This window comes from Melospiza melodia, chromosome 19, assembly GCF_035770615.1.
Source record: "Melospiza melodia melodia isolate bMelMel2 chromosome 19, bMelMel2.pri, whole genome shotgun sequence".
Taxonomy (NCBI): domain Eukaryota; kingdom Metazoa; phylum Chordata; class Aves; order Passeriformes; family Passerellidae; genus Melospiza; species Melospiza melodia.
The window spans coordinates 7,326,004-7,345,159 of record NC_086212.1 but is presented as its reverse complement, the minus strand read 5'-3'; the positions used below and the strand labels follow the sequence as shown (position 1 = coordinate 7,345,159).

Sequence of the window (19,156 nt, the reverse complement as noted above, 5' to 3'; positions counted from 1 at the left end):
AAAGCAGAGTAGAGGGAAGCCCTTTAAAAGCTACATAATTCAGCATGGCTGGGAGCCCTTCTCCAGCTCTGTACTCCTTTCTCTTTACTCTGCAAACTGGATCAATCTGCTGTAAATTAGAGCAAATTTGCAAGTGAAATTCATACTGCAAGTGGCCACCAGCTCATGAGTCACACACATGGGAGATCAGTTTTCCCCACCATGCACAGGGGATTTGGTGACACAAGCCTGGAGAGAAGGAGCTGATTTCTTCCCAAGTCCTCTGTGCAGTGCAAGTGGCAGCAGAGCAGTTTGCAGAGCAGCAATGCTGTCCAGAGATCAGAAAAAACCTCTGAGAATCCCATACACAGCCCTGGAGAGATACAGGGAGTTAAACCGACTTCTTAACCTCACAAATGGGCTACTGCAACCTTCCACCTCTTTTTAAAATTCACAGGAAAGGTATTCTTCCTTCCATTCTACTGGGATCTAACTCACAACAGCAGCTTCCAAGTTGGAATCACACTTTTAACTTTCCTGGGGGTTTGTTAATCCACTATAGAAATCCTATCCCTAACGGTTACTGAGTAGTCTCAGCTCCTGTGTGTGACTCAGTTCTAGTCTGTCCTTATTGAACATCCAGAGGCAGAGGGGAGAGCTGAGATTTCAATGCAAAAAGGAAACCACAGGCTAAAGCAAGAGTGGAAAAATCACAGACTGGGGCTCTTTTCTCAGGGTGAGCCTCTGGGAACCTTCTCTGAGCATGTCTTGGAGCCTGGAGCTCTGTCTTGTCCTGCCTTCAGGCTCAGTCTGGCTGCTCCTCACACCTTTCTTCCTTCCTTCCCTCCCAGGTTTAACAGGCAGTGTGTGGTAGACAAAGACAAGAGGAACCAGTGCCGGTACTGCAGGCTGAAGAAGTGCTTCCGAGCAGGGATGAAGAAGGAAGGTGGGTGCCTCTGCCTTCCCCAGCAGCAGTCCCTCACCCCTGGGTGTGTTTGGGGAAGCCCTGCAGCCAAGGCTGCTCCCTGCCAGGTGCACACGTGCCCAGCCACCTCAGCCCTGTGTTCCCTGCACTGTGCTCTCCTGGGCACACATCCTGACCCCCACCACCGGGGGATTTAGGGAGGGTCCTGTGTCTCAGAACTGCCCATGTTTGTGCACACAAATCACACCCAGGGCTCTCCAGCTCACACTGACACACACACCACCTGGGCTCCCATGCTGCCAGTCCACTGAAGGGGTTTGGGAATGATTCTGCACATCGCTGAGGAGCAGAAACTTCAAAGAAGGCCTGGGAATTTGGAAATACTTTGGTAAAACTGCTCCAAGTGCTGTTATCCCAGAGTGACCACAAAAGTCACACTGACATTTTCCACCTTTTTTTCCTGATAGATATATAGGTTCTTGCTGACCCTCTGCAGAGAGGCAGTGAGTTTAGTTTAGTTTCAGCCACAGCAGAAAGGATCCAGAGTAAAGTGGAGAATTTTTGCTATTTAACTGTATGAAAACAGTAGAGATATCCTTACATGGCACATGCTCACCCCTCAGCTCCCCTATCTCTGCAGCCCTTACAGGTCCCCATGGCAGGATTCTCCCCTTGTTTAGTCCTGTTTTGAGAAGGGGCAGGAGACCCTGGTGGCCTTGATGGTGCTCCTGTTAGTGGAAGGACAAACTGCCAGGGCAGAGGCATCCCACAGAGCTCACCCCACTCATGTCTCACTCATGGGAGGCATTCAGCCCTGTTATTCCATGCAGGGAAATTAAACCCCGTGCTCCTTCCAGTTCACACTGCCTCAAGGAGAAGCTTTGGAGTAAAAGGGTCCTTGAAGACAACAGGGAAGTACCAGTGTTATGTTGGTGGCTGCAGGAAGACGTCTGAGCAGGAACATTTACTCCCTGTAAAAGGAGATGTGGTATCACAAGCAACTTCTCTTAACTTTTCCTGAAGAATATAGGAATCCTCCTCTCCATGCAGCTCATCCCCTGCCCGGAGCTGTGCTGTTGTCTGTTAATATTCAATAGAAGTTACATTAGGTGCATGACCAGCTAATACTGAGCAAACATTTGGAAAACATCGTGGCATGACTGAACTCGGGGGCCTGCTACTGATAACAAGCAGCATAACCTTGAGAGCTCCTATTTACAGCCGCTGACTGCAGGGCTTTTCTCCTGGCCCAGCCTCATTATTGCTTTTTATCAGCTGGATTTATACATGGAGAACGTATCAATGCAGAGAGCCACCAGCCCAAGGCAGGGACTGTGCTGTTTCCCCTGCCATGGATCAATAGCTTATTTGAGCAGATGGCTCTGAGTGGCATGGCCAGGGTGACTTACAGCCAGCCCAGGCCTCGTGACAGACAGGGCAGGCAAATCCTCCCCCTCCAAGCCTTCAAGACTAGACCAAGCAGGGAGGCACAATGGGGTCAAACCTGTCCTGGGATGGTTTTACAATAAGGTATGAGAGAGCTCTTTTGCTCTGGGTGGATCAGCAGGAGCAGTTCTGCACTTCCTTCCTTATTGTAGTTGAGACAGAAGTTTTCCAACTACACCTACCCAGGGCAAGAGCTTTTCTGAATGGAGCTCACAGGAGTCATGTGGGCAAGGAAACCTTGCAGATACTCTGCCATTTCACACATCAGCTCTGGGCTGCATACATGAGCATGGCCACCGTTTCAAACCCCATATCACGACATCAAAAAGCTCAGATCCTTTGCCAGGAAATTTTCCCCACTGAACTCTACAGGTGTTGTGGGTTCTGAATCAACCCCATCCCTGGAAAGTCTAATAAAGCAAATAAGAAATCAGATCCACCAGATGCAGTCAGCTCTCACTGGCATCCACCCCAAACCAGACACAGCTGCACCTCCGCCCTGCCTGGCAGGGAAGCTGGGAAACTGCAGCTAAGGAAGGGGAACGCCAGAAGTCTGTGCTAGTTTTCAGTGTGCATTGCCATGAAGCACCTGCAGCTCAGCCAAAATCCTCTCTTGCAGCTGTACAGAATGAACGGGACCGAATCAGCACCCGCAGATCAAGTTACGAGGACAGCAGCCTGCCCTCCATCAATGCCCTCCTGCATGCAGAAGCCCTGGCACAGCAGGTACTTCTTCTTCCTTCTTTATCAAATAAAAAAGCATCAGGCACTACCTGGTGTGTAGAGCCAGCTGAGTATTTAATAGCCAAGTCTTCAAATTATCACCTCTTTTCTAAGTGGATTATCTGCCAACTCAACACTGATTTTTCAGAAAGCATTTGTTACCTGAAACCATCCCTTTGAATCTCCTTAGTCCAGAACTCAGTTGTAACAATATGCAGTGATTTGTTCTGCTTTAATGGGACACAGGAAGGCTGGAGAGCCTGATGGAAGAAAGTAGGGTAGAATCATTGCAATCCAAAGAGCTGTGGCTGCCTAAGCCCACGAGGGGCTGGCCTTGCATGAGCAGCCTCCCTTCCCCATGAGCAGTCAGGAACTTTGGATTCCTGCACAGTTTCACAAGCAATCAGTTTCCTGGTTGTTTTATGTAGATACCTTTTCCAGTGCTTGCCTGAAATTCCCTGTTTCCACTCACATACTGCCAAGATTCGTTTCCTGGAGTGTTCACATTACAAAGATGACTCTGATTTAAGAGGCTGGATACTGCAAGTGGTGTACACAGCTCTGGGAGGACACAGGACAGGATGGGCACACACAGCCTGCAGGGAGGCTTTGTCTGTAAGAACAAGTGATGAGGATGGAGCTGTGCTGGAGACAGGAGCTGCCACTCTTCATGGAGCTGGGGAGAACAGAACTCTGTGTCCTGGGAAACACGAGCAGGGGGTTGAGTTGGCAGTCCATGCTGCTTCAAGGGTCACACTGCCCTGAAGGCTGCCCTGGGAGATGCTCCAGGACAGGACGTGCTGTGCTCTGGGCTCCACAAGAGGCTCAGGCTGTAAGGTCCATTTCCCCAAGGGGGGATATGCCAGAATGGCCAAGAGCCAATCCTGTACACAAAAAGCACATCCAATCTCATCCCACATCTCACCTTGTCCTATGCAGGCCAGAATATATTTATATACTCTATAAAAATAAGACTGATGCTGCTCCCAGAGGTGTGAGATAATGGGATCTCCAGATCTACAAGGGAAGGACATTTCTGGGGCTCAGAGGGAGTCCTGCAGTACCATCACATAAAAGCAGGGTCTGCTGATAAAAACTTCAACCACAGACAAATCCTGGGGAGCTCCTGCTCTCCCACAGAGCACAGAGAGATTCATTAAACAAGGCAGGCTCCAGCACGGTAATTGGTAACTTTTATGTGCCTTGCTAATTAGAACAAGATACTGCTGAGGAGCTGCTTTCTCCAAGATCTAGGGTCACTCACCCAGAGGTCTTTATTTATTTGCTAAGCCTTCCGGGCCCTCTGATTAGGGTAATACATGGTGAGATTTTTACAATCTTATTTATTCAATAATAGCTGGTGAGCTGGAAAGCCTCCAGGTAATGCAACCTGAAAAAAAAAAAATGCAGGTGGCGTTTGAATTCCATTTCCTTGGGGAGGCCAGCAGGGTCCGAGCTGAAAACGCTGGCAGGAATAGGACAGGAAGAGCTGATGTTGTACAAGAGCACAGAGGGCAGGCAGAGGGCAGTGATGGGGTTGAGTTATTTGCTTACAGAAGCATGAGGATAAAGTAGTGACTAAGGGCAAATTTTTAGATGACCTGGGTGAGCAGCTATGCATGAGAACCAGGCAGGAGGTTGGGTGCCTGGTTTGGGGGAGATGTTCTGTCCAGCTCTGTGTGACAGCACTTGCAGAGTTGTCAGCGTTGTCCTTTGCAAAGGAAGTGGCAATCACAAATAATTTGCCACGTAACAAATGTCACCCGTGTTGTGGGCATGTTTAAACTTGCCCAGTTTTGCCAAAAGGACCTAAAAAACAATGGGAGGTAGGAGACTGTTATCTCTAAAATCTGTCCTTAGCTATTCAGAGTGGGTGATTCCAAATGTTAATGACCTGATGCTCAGAGAAAGCAATGTCAGACCTAGAAAGCTGTGGCCTGGTGAGCTCATGATGGCTCAGGAGAGGAGCAGAGCCTGCTCTCCTCCTGTGGAAAGCAGACAGGGCAGCTCTGGCCAAGCCCTGCCTCTGGAGCAGGCTGGAAGGGGGAGCAGCTCTCTGCACTTTGGTGGGTAGATGTGTCCTTTCTGCTGGTGAGGCTGACTGCAACACAAACCCCTCTGTTCCCTCCTGGATCTTGACTAAGCACACTTGCTCAGTGAGAAGAAGATCCTGGCTTTAGGAATGTTTCCTCTGTGCTTTCCAGTCTGTTCAAGGCATTGCACTTGACCAAGATGATCCACAGCCTCTGCTCTGCAGTTTCATGTTCACAGTTCCCCAAGCTGATCTGACTTGAAATGAGTCTTGTTGGGTCACCTGTTCTGGGAGCTGGGTGTGTGCCACAGAAAAATGTAATTATGATTTCTGGAGTCTGCATCAACACAACCCATGGGCTGGGGATTTTCCTCTCTGTGGTTCCTCTGTGGCACTGAAAGCTGAAGGATCTCTCCTCTCCTCCCAGATATCATCCCCTGTTCCTGTGCTCAACGGAGACATCCGAGGGAAGAAGATTGCCAATATTTCTGACGTGTGTGAGTCCATGAAGCAGCAGCTGCTGGTGCTGGTGGAGTGGGCCAAGTACATCCCCCCCTTCTGTGAGCTGCCCCTGGATGACCAGGCAAGTCCCCCCCTCCACCCCCCCTCGCTCTGCCCTGGTAAAGGCAGCAGGGAGCCAAAACCAGCTGAGACCTTCAGAGAAACTGCTCATTGTGCACTCTGTTATCCTGACTGCTGCAGCTGATTGGGAACAGCATCCATACAATGCCAGCCCAGGCCAGGAATCCATACAATGCCAGCACGGGCCACTTGCATGTGCCTCTAATCAGCCCATGAGCACAGCCAGATAACACTGAGCTTGAATTAGCTCATTATCAGATGAGCATTTTGGGGTCAGCCAGTCATTTATTAATTATGGTTTGCACAGCACTTTGAAAACTTGAAGTGCTTGTCAAATGCTTGGGGTAATCAGAATTAGCAGGAGAGATTTCTGGGCTAAGGTTTGCCCAAAATTCAAAATCTGCCTGTCTCTTGCTGCTTCCTGCCTAGGGGTATGTTTGTACCCATGCTCCCAGCATGGAATTTTGAAGCTATACACTAGTTTGCTCCCAAGGCAGTGGAAAATCTTTTTTTCCAAGATTAAAAAGCAAGGATATATTTGCATTTAACAGAAATTACTAAAATGGCATTTGTGGGTTCCCTAATGAAGATAAGCACAACGAGTTTGGTGTCCTCTGTAGAAATGCATTGCAGGATCTCAGGCAAAGCTCAAAGAGGTACAATAAGAGGCCTCCCATGGATGTCTGAATTTCAGAGGTCTCCAACAGGTGTTGAAGGAATGTGTGCCCAGCCTTGAGCAGCATATGTGGCTGGGATAGCACTTCTGACAGGTTCTGTCACAGGCAGGAAGGTATTTCTAGTCTATCCAGTGTACAGTCACAAAACCAGCATGTGTCCTCTTCAGCTAGGACCAGTCTCCAGCCCTATTGACCTAGAGGTAATTTTTATATAATGAAGAAAAAGGATATCCAGTTGAGAGTGTCCAGCTGATCAAAAACCCCTAAGTCCTAAATCTGAGCTCTTTGGTACCCACCCAGCAGCACCCAGAGCTCTGGGGAATTCAGTGCTCTTAAAATGGGAGCCTGTTTCCTTCTTTTGTATTCTGTGCAAGTGCTAAATTGTTGAAAATGATAACAAAGCTGTTAAACTGCTAAGGAAAATACATTCATTATTTATGGAAACCACAATGGGCTCCAATGGCAAATACCATTTACGCAGCATATACAAATAAACAGGCTGCAGCCCAGCACAGACCTGGGGCAGCTCTGCACAACCCATCACATCCTTGTGCCATTTGGAACAGAGGCCCTAAATCTGGCCAATAACTGTGCAAGCTACAGCAACTTCCACATGAGCTCATTTTACAGTTGTGGGGCTGCAAAATTCCTCAAAGGAGAAAACAAAGCCTAAAGATGGCACAGTTTGAGCCCTGCCTTCCTACAAGGGAGAGGCTGCTGCATGAAACAGATCTCCTTTTGTAGAAAAGATCATACCAACCCCTCATGGTCCTTCTGCACCAGAATGTCAAAACTACCATGTTTGGTAGGGCAAAGACATTTCATCTCAAAGTTCAGGTTCTGCTTTGTTGTGTTACAAATGTATATTTATCCTAGTTCACTATGGAATGATGTATCACAGGTTCATCACTGCAAGAAAAAATATCAAATGAGGTGGTTTGGCCTTCTTGAAGTAATTCACTTTAACCCTGCTCAAACAAGGAAACTCTATGGACACAAAAAAGGTGGTTACAAACTGAACCTTCTTGTCTTTGCAATAGGCAGGAAATTTTTAGGTGAGAGCTTCACTCTCCCCTGGGACTGGCAGTTTTTTCCTTGTCATAGCTTTGTCAGGTAGGAAAGCTCAGTTTTGTGCAGCTCTGGTAATTCCAACAGCTCAGTTAACATATCCACCCATGTTTGGACAGGGATAAAGAGAGGCTAGATTTGGGCATCTAGATAAAGATTCTCCAGTATCATGTGTGCACAGTCTTTTTGCAAGGATCTCTATTTATTTTGCATAACCTTTTTTTACCATCTGGGGTGAAAAAAAAGCCAAAAATCCCTCTTCTAAACATCAGCATCTTTCCTAACCAGAGCTCTCTCCTATGGGTGATACATTCTTCTTGCATTCCTAGTAGGGTAAGACCTGTCTTGGCTTTGACAGATGCTGAGGGTAACACACTGGAAAAGTGGACCATTCCCATCAGGACATACTTTTCAGCATTTCTCTATTAATGTTTAATGATTGTTTTCTCCAGCAGAAGGTCCTGGCTGGACATTAAGAAGTCTCTGTGTCAGGATGTCCAATTGTTAACTTCTCTTTCTGCCTAAATCTCTGAAATTTTTAACTGAAGGAGGGCAAAAGATTCAGAACATTCTCAGGAGCCACTGGAGGGTGTAAAGTGAAACACTTCAATCATTAACATCAGAGGAGAAAAACATCCCTTTGGCTTCCCTGTCCCCGGTTCCTGTGGCTGTGCAGGGGATGAGTGGCCAGGGGGTGACCCCACTGGCCAGCTGGACATGGGTGCCCATGGGGGTGATTGCAGTGGGAGGTGGGCACAGCCCAGAGGGACAGCAAGGTCCAGCAGCAGGGGTTGTACTTCTCCTCACTTCCCAGGATGGATTGTGGTCTCTGGTTCTGCAGGAACTGTCTGCAAACGGCCCACACTGGTGGGAAGTCCTGGGACAGTCTAGCATGCTCCTGCTCATGGCCTGTGTCCTGAATATGGGATATTTCAGGTGCTGTCTCCTACCTGCTGGTTCTGCTGGATTTATAACTGGTTTAGCACTGAGCATTATTTGATCTCTCTGCCTGTAACAGAAGAGGAACCCTCACTCCTATCCTCGAGTGCAGTACAGGAATGCTAATCACAGCTCTGTCTCAGTCTCTGCATCACCCAAATAACTTTTCCCTGCCCTTGCAGGTAGCACTGCTACGTGCACACGCAGGGGAGCATCTGTTACTGGGAGTTGCCAAGAGGTCCATGGTGTTCAAGGATGTCTTGCTGCTAGGTAAAAACTGCACTTCTGCTCCCAGCCCATCTGCTTCTGTGACACTTTCCTGCTGGGGTGAAGGAGAGGGTGGTGCAGTGTTTGTGGACATCCTTTTTGCAGGGTGGTGGCTTGAGCTGTTCTGTAGTTTAGCAAGCCCAGCACAACCTTTGGGTGCAGCTAGGCCTGCCTGACATTGACATCAAGGCCATGAGGTGTGACAAAACTGGGGACTGTTGGGGGCTGTGGTGGGATTCAGAAAAAAGCTCTTCTTGATCAGCTTTTCCTCACTTGAGTGGCTCCTGTGTAATAAGAAGCTGCTCTAGTAAAACAGATCAAAGTTTCTGGTGTTCTGAGACAGAGTAGGGCCTGAAGGAGGAACTTCTTAATTCCTCCACCCCCAAAATTATCTCAGCATTATCTACCTGCATTTTGAACTCCCTGTCACCCCAGCTAAGTTTGAGCAACGATAAGGTGATGGTCTGTGTGCTGCAGGCAATGATCACATCATCCCACGGAACTGCCCCGAGCTGGTGGAGGTGAACCGTGTGGCCATCCGCATCCTGGACGAGCTGGTGCTGCCCTTCCAGGAGCTGCAGATAGATGACAATGAATATGCCTGCCTGAAAGCCATCATCTTCTTTGACCCAGGTATGCCCCAGCTTGGGGAGGGTTACTATCAGAAGGGCCTAGTCTGGATTATGCTGACTAACACCAGTCCTGAGTGGTGGAAAAGCTGCCTGGTGTTCTCTCTGGGCCAAACTGTTCTTAGAGAGGGAGGAGAGAAGTCAGTCTTGAGAAAAATTGTCCATTGCTGTTACAGTAGCTTTTTTGAGCTAGGTCTTATAAGCTTTTGGAGGGCTATAACACACTTATGATAGCTCAGCTACTGTTGGAAGCATAAAAATCAGCAAGATGGCTTCTGTGGCAGTGTTAAAAACAAAAAAGTTTAATAAAAGGCAAAATAACAGAGAAAAACTGAGTCAAGTGTAGGAAGTCCTTGCTCTTAGTATAACACAAAAGTGATTAGTTTCTTTGTTCACTTCCTTTTCTAGTAAATTGAAAGCTTCTGTCCAATTAGCTATCCTTAAGTTTGAGGTGAATTCTTCTAAGCCTATGAAGTAGCTTTATCACCTAATTAAAGAGAGCAACTTCTAAGCTTCTTTCCTTTTTAAGGAGACAAAAAATAGTTTTGTCACTCCGTCAACAAAGAACGCACTTCTATATGTAGCTATGATATTTTATGAAAAATCCCTTTGCTAGGATTTTTCTCTTGAGAAGCTGAGAGGCCTCAGGAACAAAATGTAAACAACAATTATCTGCTGCTGTGGAATGCAACAGGTGAATCTTTCATTAGTCTCATGTGGTTGTTTCTAATTAATGGCCAATCACAGTCCAGCGGTCTTGGACTGTCTAGTCAGCCGCAAGATTTTATTATCATTCCATTCTTTTGCTTGCTAGCCTTCTGATGAAATCCTTTCTTCTATTCTTTTGGTATAGTTTTAATATATATCATAAAATAATAAATCAGCCTTCTGAAACATAGAGTCAACATTCCCATGTAGGGATTGCCTGCAAACTTCCACATTCTATACAACACAGCAGGCAATGGGCAATCAGAGGCAGCTCCCCTCAGGCTGTGCCCAGCTGTCTGTGACAGGCAGCAGCCTGGAGAATTGGCTGTGTGGGTCGTTGCAGATGCCAAGGGGCTGAGTGACCCGTCCAAGATCAAGAGGATGCGGTACCAGGTGCAGGTGAGCCTGGAGGATTACATCAATGACCGGCAGTACGACTCGCGGGGCCGCTTCGGGGAGCTGCTGCTGCTGCTGCCCGTGCTGCAGAGCATCACCTGGCAGATGATCGAGCAGATCCAGTTCGTCAAGCTCTTTGGCATGGCCAAGATTGACAACCTGCTGCAGGAGATGCTGCTGGGAGGTGAGTGCTTGAGGGTCTGACAAGAGGTCTCTCGATGTTCCCTGATTGTTGTCTCCTTGAGACTCTCCTTGGTCACTGCTCTCTATCTAGCAAAGTTAGAGACAGCCAGTCTGCAGGACTCACACAAAATCATCTCCCCTGTCCTTGACAGGGGTAACCAAGGGTCCTCTACTTCTTCTCACCTAAAGAGAACACCAGCTGTTCCTCTGCTTACAGAGAGGCATCCCCAGCCCTCTGCACACAGACAAGCTTTGCTATGCACCCCCAGACTCCTACCTGGCAGCCATTTCACCCATCCTCTGTCAGAAGGGACTCATCAAAACAAAAAGCTTAGGTTGAAGGAGCATCCTTGATTTTCTAGTGGGAGCATCCAATAGGACAAAACAAAATGAAAAGTTCCCACTGTGCTATTCTGCATGTGGAGGTGTGACTAAAGAATATAATCCTGTATGAGAGGACATGCAGGCAGCAGGCAGGGGTCAGTTCAAGTCATGCATGGAGGAAAAAGGGAAGGGTGTTCTTCAATCACCTGTGCACAAATGTGCACAAAGCCTTGGACATTTGGGTGCAGTGGGTGTGCCCATCTGAACTGTCCCCTTCTGCCATTGTGGCAATTAATGTCTCCTGCATGTTCTTAGGTTCATCAAGCGAAACGCCGCACACCCACCACCACCTGCACCCTCACCTGATCCAGGAGAACCTGGGAACAAACGTCATTGTGGCCAACACAATGCCTCCTCAGATGCACAACGGGCAGATGTGTGAGTATATCCAGAGACAGAGAGCTCCTGGGAGAAACCAGGAGTTTTCCAGTGTGCCTGTGGAGGTAGTTTCTACCTTGCATGGAAATCTGCAAGCAAGACAAAGTCTCTGGTAATGAGCGTGTGAGAAATTCCTATGCAGAAAGGAGGGAAAGACAAACAGAGAGGTGGGTTAGATTAGATTAGGCCAGACTAACTGATTCAACATGATACTCCTTGGCAGACTGCAATTTTACATAGCCCTTAAGGGATGAATGATCCTATCCAGAGCTAAGTGAAATCAGTGGAAAGGCTCCCCTTCCCTTGCGTTGTTCAGACACACCTCAGTTTGTCCTCTGCAAAAACACAGGAGGATCTGGGCCACCACATGGGGCCACCACTGGGGACCCTGTGCTGAGATAAGCTTGGTTGACCAAAAATGTGGTTAGTAGAGGTCAAAATGTCAGCAAAATGCCCTTATTTGATGTTGGTTATTGTGGTTCTCCTGGGGCATCAAACCATGCCTGTGTGTCTGGGCTGCCCTACAGCAAACACAAAAGCCCTTAAGAGCCTCTGCTGTGCTGACACCTGAACCCTGCACGACTGAGGACAGATCCCAGTGCTGTCAGGTTTGTGAGGCCCTCTTTTAATTCAGTTTCTCTCTCTTCAGCTACTCCAGAAACTCCACAGCCCTCTCCACCCGCGGGCTCAGGATCAGAGCAGTACAAGCTGCTGCCTGGAGCCATTGCAACCGTGGCCAAGCAGCCCACGTCCATCCCACAGCCTGCCATCACAAAACAGGAGGTCATCTAGCAAACCCCACCCAGCCAGCCTCCTTCAGAGCACCGTGTGGGAGAAAAGCCCAAATTGACTCTGCCACTGTGAAAAGAGAAGCCACCCAGAGGGCCCTGGGCACGGACACACGGACTTGCTTTTTGGACTGACCACCACCAGAAGGTGTCTTCCTGCAGCTACGGACAGCACGTGCCATGGGCAGCCCCAGAGTCCCAGAACTAAGGCTGAAGCCTTACCAAAACCCTCAGTCCTTGTAAGGAAGGCCAGATTCCTGCCTCCCTCTGCGGGGAGGTGGCAGTGCCTGCCTGGGGACAGGCTGTGCCCCACTGCCACCTCAGCACTGGTTCAGCCACAGCAGACCCTGTGAATGAGAATTCCCTGTGCCGTGGGAGTGGAGGGCTTCCCTCCCACAGCCATGCCAGCCCCCTGACAGTCCCCAGCCCAGCCAGACTTGGTGGAGGTGGACGCTCCCCCAGGAGCAGCACAGCAGGTAAAGCACATGGGGTTTGCCCAGGCAGCACTGCCAGAACTGCTCCTCAGCCTTGGCTAGTCCCAGGTCTTTGCATGGTGTCACCCACCAGCACACTAAGCCCCCCAGCCAGACCTAACAAATCTTTTCAGCTGATGCTGGGGCAAAGTCTGGCCCACCAAGATACTCCACTATTTGGATCCCTCTGCCTCTTGAGGGGTTTTGATATTTCTGTGCCCTGCCTGCCCTCTGACCACAATGCTCAGAGAGGCAACCACTGCCAATCTTCCCTTGCAGCACTCACTGCCTCCTGGCAATCAGAGGGACCATGGGATTCCAGAGATTTCAGCTAATGGAAGGGGTTCACCCCTTTACAGGCTGGCATCACTGCCCAAATATCACTGTCCCAACAACTGCTTGTCAGCAGTCAGAATAACACTGGATGCCTGTTTGGAAGGAAGTAGGGGACAGATGTAGGAAGGAGAAAGACCTATGGGGTGAGAAGAGCTTGAGCCTCACAGGTTGGACCAAGTTGTTGGGCTTTCTGAGTGCTGGGAGCATTGTGACCCAGGATCTCAGTACAGACTCAACTTAATGCTAAGATATGCCACACAATCCACTTCTCTAGTGCAGTGCCACTCCTTCAGCTTAGAGTGAGTGGCTGATAAGAGATTTATAGTTCTTCATAACATGATAAGAATTCGTTATGACTCCTTCAGACCTCAGAGTGTTTGAGAGCACCAACCTCAAAAATAAAATTCTTGGGGTCCTGCAGAGAAAAGCCACAGAGGTCAAGCAATAACCCTGTCTCACCCAAGCCCCTTGGGTCTGCCCCAGCCTTGGGTGTGCCCCCCCTGCTCTGCTCCCTCCTGCCCCTGCTCCTCTGTGCCTGCCTGTGCCAAAACCCTGCGGATCTGACCTTTGGTTTACAGCTGAAAGCAGGAAAGGAGCCCTCCTGCTGCAGGTGCCAGCAGGGCTGGAGCTCCCAGAGCCCTGCACCACAGCACGTCTGAGTCCCTGCTGGCCTCTCAGGAGGATGAGGATGGTGGCCCCATGGCTGCCAAGAGGTCTCTGGTGGGGACAAACCTGGGCCAGCTCAGCCAGAGGAGCTGCAGGTCTGTCCCTTGATTTCCAATGCAAAATGAAACCCCTCGTGCTGGCGGTGTCAGAGGTGTTGCATGGTCCCAGTGCTGGTGGCATCGTACCAAGTAATTTATTGCAATGATGAATCCAATCATTTTCTGTAAATTATTTTGTAAATCACATTGATTATTTATAATTGGGAGATTAAATACAAAAAAAAAACCACCCAACCCTGTAATAACCAGGCTGTCTTTTCCAACTGCAGCAACCTTTTTTCCTGTACGTAGACATACTTTGTGGGGAATCCTTTTTGGTCCATTTGCACCAAGTATTCCTCGATATTGTACATTAATTTTTGCTGGTTTCTGCCTTCCAATGGAAACAGAAGAATATTTCTTCACAAGAGTTTGTATTCATAAAAACAAGGAAAAAAAGAGAAAAATAAATGCAAAAATATTTTCTAACTTTTCCCAGACAGATGGATTTCTTTCTTCTGGGAGGATTTATTTTAAATCAAGGGGCTAACCTCCCTGTTGGTCTGAGCACAAAGCATATGTGTATGGAGAAAAAAGCCCAAACAAGTGTTTGATGCTGTTGCCAGCTGTCACTATTTCCTGGCAAGCCCAATGTGTCTGTCCTGAAGCCACGTGTGCTGGAATCATAAGATTGAATGGCAATCCCAATTTTCATTAAAAGAAAAACAAACATGGAGAATAAATATTTGCTTTCATGATTTCAGGGAGCTTAAAGGCTTGGAGTAACCACATTCTGAAAGCCAAGCAAAGGAGGCTAAACTATATTATTCACATTTCAAACATGTTCATTTTATGTCCCTCTTGTGTTTCAAAGGTAATTTCTGAGCACTTTGGGGTGGGTGATTGTCCTTTGTTTCAAACACAGCCACCCTACTGCTGGCAGCAGGTGGGAGCCAAACTGAGCCTATGGGGCACAGTAAGATGATCAAGTGAAAATCAACTTATCACTGGCTGTAAAGGTGAAGAAATACACTGGCAATTAGAGAAGGCTCTTAATGACCTGCTTTCCTGACCACGGGAGGCTGTGCTCAGCTGTAGCATGCCCAGGAAGAGAACAGGAAGAGAGGAGAGGGGTGTAGATGGCTGTAAAGATTAGGTTTCTGGGAAGGAACAACATCCAGCATTTCCAGCTCTGTCTGCAGGAGCTGGCCCTCATTTACCCCATCTCCTGCCTCTGATGAGAGTCGAGGTGGGCAGTCTCATCCTAGGTACGAGGGGTGAGAAGCAGCCTGATTTTCCATCCCATTAGCACATCCATGGTGCCCCAGTGACAGTCATGCTGGTGAAAAATCAGCAGGGATGAGATCCAGACTGTGTTTGAGGACTGTGTGGAGACAGCATTTAGAGCCTGTCTCCTGTCTCTCCACTCTGAGTCAAGGACAGATCTCAAACAACCTGCCCTCAGTACCTGTGCACTGTGATGATCCAGAGCCCCAGCACCACTGCTGAATGCCTGCACAAGGGAACCAAAGGCAGTCCCAGGACATGTTAGCCCAGCACACACAGGACTGAGTGGTTAGTCCAGTCAAGGGAAAGAAAAAGACTTCATTCTTTTTTAAATAAAAAAAACCCCTGGGACTCCTCTGCTGTGATTCATGGTTGGTTTTACCGGGGTAAATGCCCTAAAAACTCCATATATGTAATATCGAATCTTCGAAGCAATAAACTCTCCTGGGCTCCTTCCCATGAATTGCTCTATCAAGGTTGCCCTTTACTTGGTTAATCTTAAATCAGTGCACTTCCTACAGGAGATTTCTTATTGCTGGATTCAACTCACTTGGGAAAAAAACCCCATGAACTGTCCCAGAAGCAACCTTGTCCTTAATTGGCATCCTCAATCCCAGCTCTCACCTCCTCTGTCCCTCCAGCCTGGAATCACCCTGAAACACTGATCTTGCCACTCCTTGGCTGTGTTTTACCCTGCTGGCTTCCCTGGAGCCATGGGCCATGTCCCATGTCACAGGAGGTGGCTGCTCTGAGGATTGGCCTTTGACACACAGCTTCCCTTACATTGGTTTTGAACACAAGAGCTCTCTGTGCCTGCAGCTCAGCCTAGGGATGATTTCCTGGAGAGCACCATCTCCAGCTGAGGAATCTTTTCATCATGCCCAAGCAAAGATCTGTGAAAGTGGTATTTTTAGGTCCTTTGGCCACCATGAAATGCATTCTTTTCATATTCCTTATATAACTTCCATCTGAAAGAGCCAGCAGGCTTTGGAGCCTTTTCCACAGCTTTCATATCTTAGTGGGAGGGGGGGGGGAGGCAAACAAGTTTTATGGCCTGCATATCATCCCTGACAAAAGCAACTATTGCTGCTATTAAACTCACAAGTGCACACACAGGCACAGATAATCATGAACACCAAGAGGCAGCAGGGACAGCTCAGCAACGTGGCACTGCTGAGCCAGGCAATTCCATGTGCCAGGCTGGCCACTTCCCTCTGGGCTTAATGCAAATATCACCAAGCAGCTGGGGAGCTCAAGCCTCACACTGCACAGTCCTTTCCACTCAGAGAGGCTGCAGGAGGAATGGCAAGGTGTGGGTATGTCTAAAATCCCTCAGAGAGGCTGCAGGAGGGATGGTAAGGTGTGGGTATGTCTAAAATCCCTCTCCCCATTCCAAAGTGAGGTGTGACCCTGACAATCATAAACACACCTAGCACCTGAAAAATTGCCAGCCAGGCCAATAAAAATGGCAATATATTGTCAGTTTCGTTATGTGAGAGCGAGCAGGAGAGCTTGGCACAAACAACCCTGCAGTCACAACCTGCAGTTCAGTGTCCTGGGAGAGGGAAGAGGCTGCTGGGACCAAGAGTGCTCCCAGTTCAAACCCAGGGGAGAAGAGCTCTGAGGCTAACCCAGGCCCGGGATAGAAGGTGGTTTGGGAACTGCATTTCCTAGGTTTACTCTGGCTTTGGGTCTGGAGTGATGCCAGGCTTGTCTGATGGTGGCCAAAACCTTCCAGAGGCCCGAGGGCACCCTAACCTGGGGTTATTCCTGGGTTACACAAAGCCCTGGGCTCTGTCTCCACTCCAGCCCTCCCATCTGGTGGCTCTGCCTGGCTGGAACCTGCATCCCTTGGGACCCCATGGATTCACAAAGACCAGGGACCCCTTGTGAGCCTGGGGGACCCCACAGCAGATGAGGGGTCTGGGGAGCTGTTGTGGTTCCCCAGCTCCTCCTAGAAACTGCTCTGGGTGCAAGAAACAGCACAAGAGCTGCCTGAGGGAATGCCTGGACAGACACCCAGCACAGACAGCATCCCAAGTCAGACAGGAATTCCTCTCTCTGCTGCCAAGCCAGGTGTCAGCACTGGCTGGAGCAGGACATGTTCCCCCTCACTGACAGGGAAAGTCATTACAATAAAGTAACCCATAATACTCTGCTCCTTTCCAGGGCTCTCCAAAACACCACTGTGCCTTAAAAACACTTTTAAATTAATCCTGCTGATGGGTTACTTACCCTTAACCACTGACATGGAGCACACTGGCTCAAGCATATCCTGGAACCCACTCAGAGCTGATTTGCAGACACTAGCCACTGAGAAAAAAGCTTGAGGGAGAAGCAGCAAAGAGAAACCTCAGTGCCAAACCCAGAATGCCTGACTCAGACCTACAGCACTTCCAGCACAGATAAACCATTGGGATCCTTGCTTCTGAGGGGGTTTTAGCCCTCTCTTAACAATATTCTGAGGTGTGGGATTAGAGTGGCATTTTCTCACCTGGGAGAGCACACAGGAGACCTGCTGTGCTGCACTCCTGTTGAGGAGGCACTGGAAACAGCTTCCAGGCTCTTAATTTTCTGTTGAAATCCTACTATTTCTTGCATGCAGCTCCTCTCCTCACAGTCCACCATGCAGCTGAATTCCTTCACCCCAAAGATGTGCAAAGATATCACTGAGGGGTTACTCTAAAACCCAGCCCCGCTTCACTCCTTCCCACTGATTTATGGGCTTCTAATGAACCCCAGGCTGAAAGCCCCAAGAGCTGGAGCACCCAGTCCAACCTCATTCTGCCCCTGGAAGGATTCCTCCACCATTTACCAACTGGTTCCTTGCAGGAGCAAACCTGAGTGTTTCTGACAGCTGCAGCCTGTGCCATGAAGGGGCTGCAAGGAGAAGCTGCCAGGGACCCAGGGCAGCCCCATCACAGCCCCTTTCAAGGGTTAATCCTGTCAGAGACCCATCCTGCCTCTGAGACAGCTGCTCTCCTTCCAAAAAGCACTCTCCATGATGAAAAGCAGTGAAAGGAAATGCTCAGCTCAGAGCAAACTGGGCGTTGGACTAGATGACCTTTAAAGGTTCCTTCCAACCTAAGTTATTCTGTGATTCTATAAAATTAAACTGCAGAAATCCTGTAATATTTAAAACATTCAGAGGTCCTGCCAAGCACATTCCTCACCAAGCTTTTGCAAAAACACTGCTCATCTTGAGGCTGGTAAAGCCAAGGAGAGGGGAAGTGTTCCCCCAAAGCCTGGGCTGTGTATGTGTGTCCCACCACACGCTGGGGTTCTGGGGGTCTGTCAGCACCTTAGCACAGCTTTGTGTGCCTGGGTGGTGCTGCCTGCCTGTGTGCAGCTGCTTTGGCAGCAGATGCTACAGATTTGTGTGCATTTGCACATCAGTGCCTGTTTCCATAGCTGTGTGTGTGGGTCTGGTGTGCCATCTGTGACTGGGGAGGGCATGAGCAGAGCAGGGAGGGTCCCCTGCAGCCCAGTGTGTGCTGCTCCCAGCTGAGGCTCCCATCTGTGAGATCCTCTCCTCACACCACCACACACAGGGTGACAGCAGGCATGGAAGCCTGTGCTGGAGGATGCACACTTCCAGGCTTTGAATGGAATATTGATGGTCATTTAGGGGATATTTTCTTAGTCACCCCATCCTCTGAGCACAGAGGATTGTATCACAGGCAGGCACCATGTCTGGAGCCTGGCACAGCCCTGCCTGGGGTGATTTGTAGGGACTGCTGCTCCCCTCCAGCCCTTCCCATTCTGCTGCACTGGTGCAGGAGGAGCAGCTCAGGTGTGAGATGGGAGCCCTGGCACTCAGACAGACCTTGTCCAGCACTGCAGCACAAGTGGCTCTCTGCTCTGATGCTGTTACCCAAAAAATGTTCTGTAGTTTGTGGGGCCCAGATGTTCCACCTGCAACCCAAGGACCAGAGCCCCTCCTGGACTGAACTGCTCCCAGATTATCTTTATGACAGGACTGTTAGGTTTGCACAGTTTAGTGATTTAATATCAGTTTAAAGCCTTCTCTGTGAGCAGTGCTGTTTGAAGTCATGCTCTCGCTTTTCAGCCTCAGCTTGCCAAGACTGTAAAACGTTTATTGCTAATGGTGGAAAAGCTTAAAGAAGCCAAGATAACTTTCCCAGGCTGGGTATTAAGACTGGGATAGGATAAGTAAATAAGTGAAGAGTATTACATGGACTTCATTAAATATCAACCAACACCAACAGCCACTCATTTATAACACAACGGC

General features: G+C 48.9%; 1 protein-coding gene across 3 annotated transcripts in view; it reads left to right on the top strand.

Annotated features, from left to right (window-relative positions):
- HNF4A (hepatocyte nuclear factor 4 alpha) overlaps positions 1 to 14,106 on the top strand; it is a 35,915-nt gene extending 21,809 nt beyond the window's left edge. For all 3 annotated transcript variants that reach the window (XM_063172253.1, XM_063172252.1, XM_063172251.1), the window contains exons 3-10: positions 831 to 925; positions 2,970 to 3,076; positions 5,533 to 5,688; positions 8,554 to 8,641; positions 9,116 to 9,271; positions 10,319 to 10,555; positions 11,194 to 11,316; positions 11,966 to 14,106. In XM_063172253.1, the coding sequence (XP_063028323.1) occupies positions 831 to 925; positions 2,970 to 3,076; positions 5,533 to 5,688; positions 8,554 to 8,641; positions 9,116 to 9,271; positions 10,319 to 10,555; positions 11,194 to 11,316; positions 11,966 to 12,108 (1,105 nt within the window). In that variant the 3' untranslated portion in view covers positions 12,109 to 14,106. The remainder of the gene's footprint in view (positions 1 to 830; positions 926 to 2,969; positions 3,077 to 5,532; positions 5,689 to 8,553; positions 8,642 to 9,115; positions 9,272 to 10,318; positions 10,556 to 11,193; positions 11,317 to 11,965) is intronic.
- The last annotated feature ends 5,050 nt before the right edge of the window (positions 14,107 to 19,156 follow it).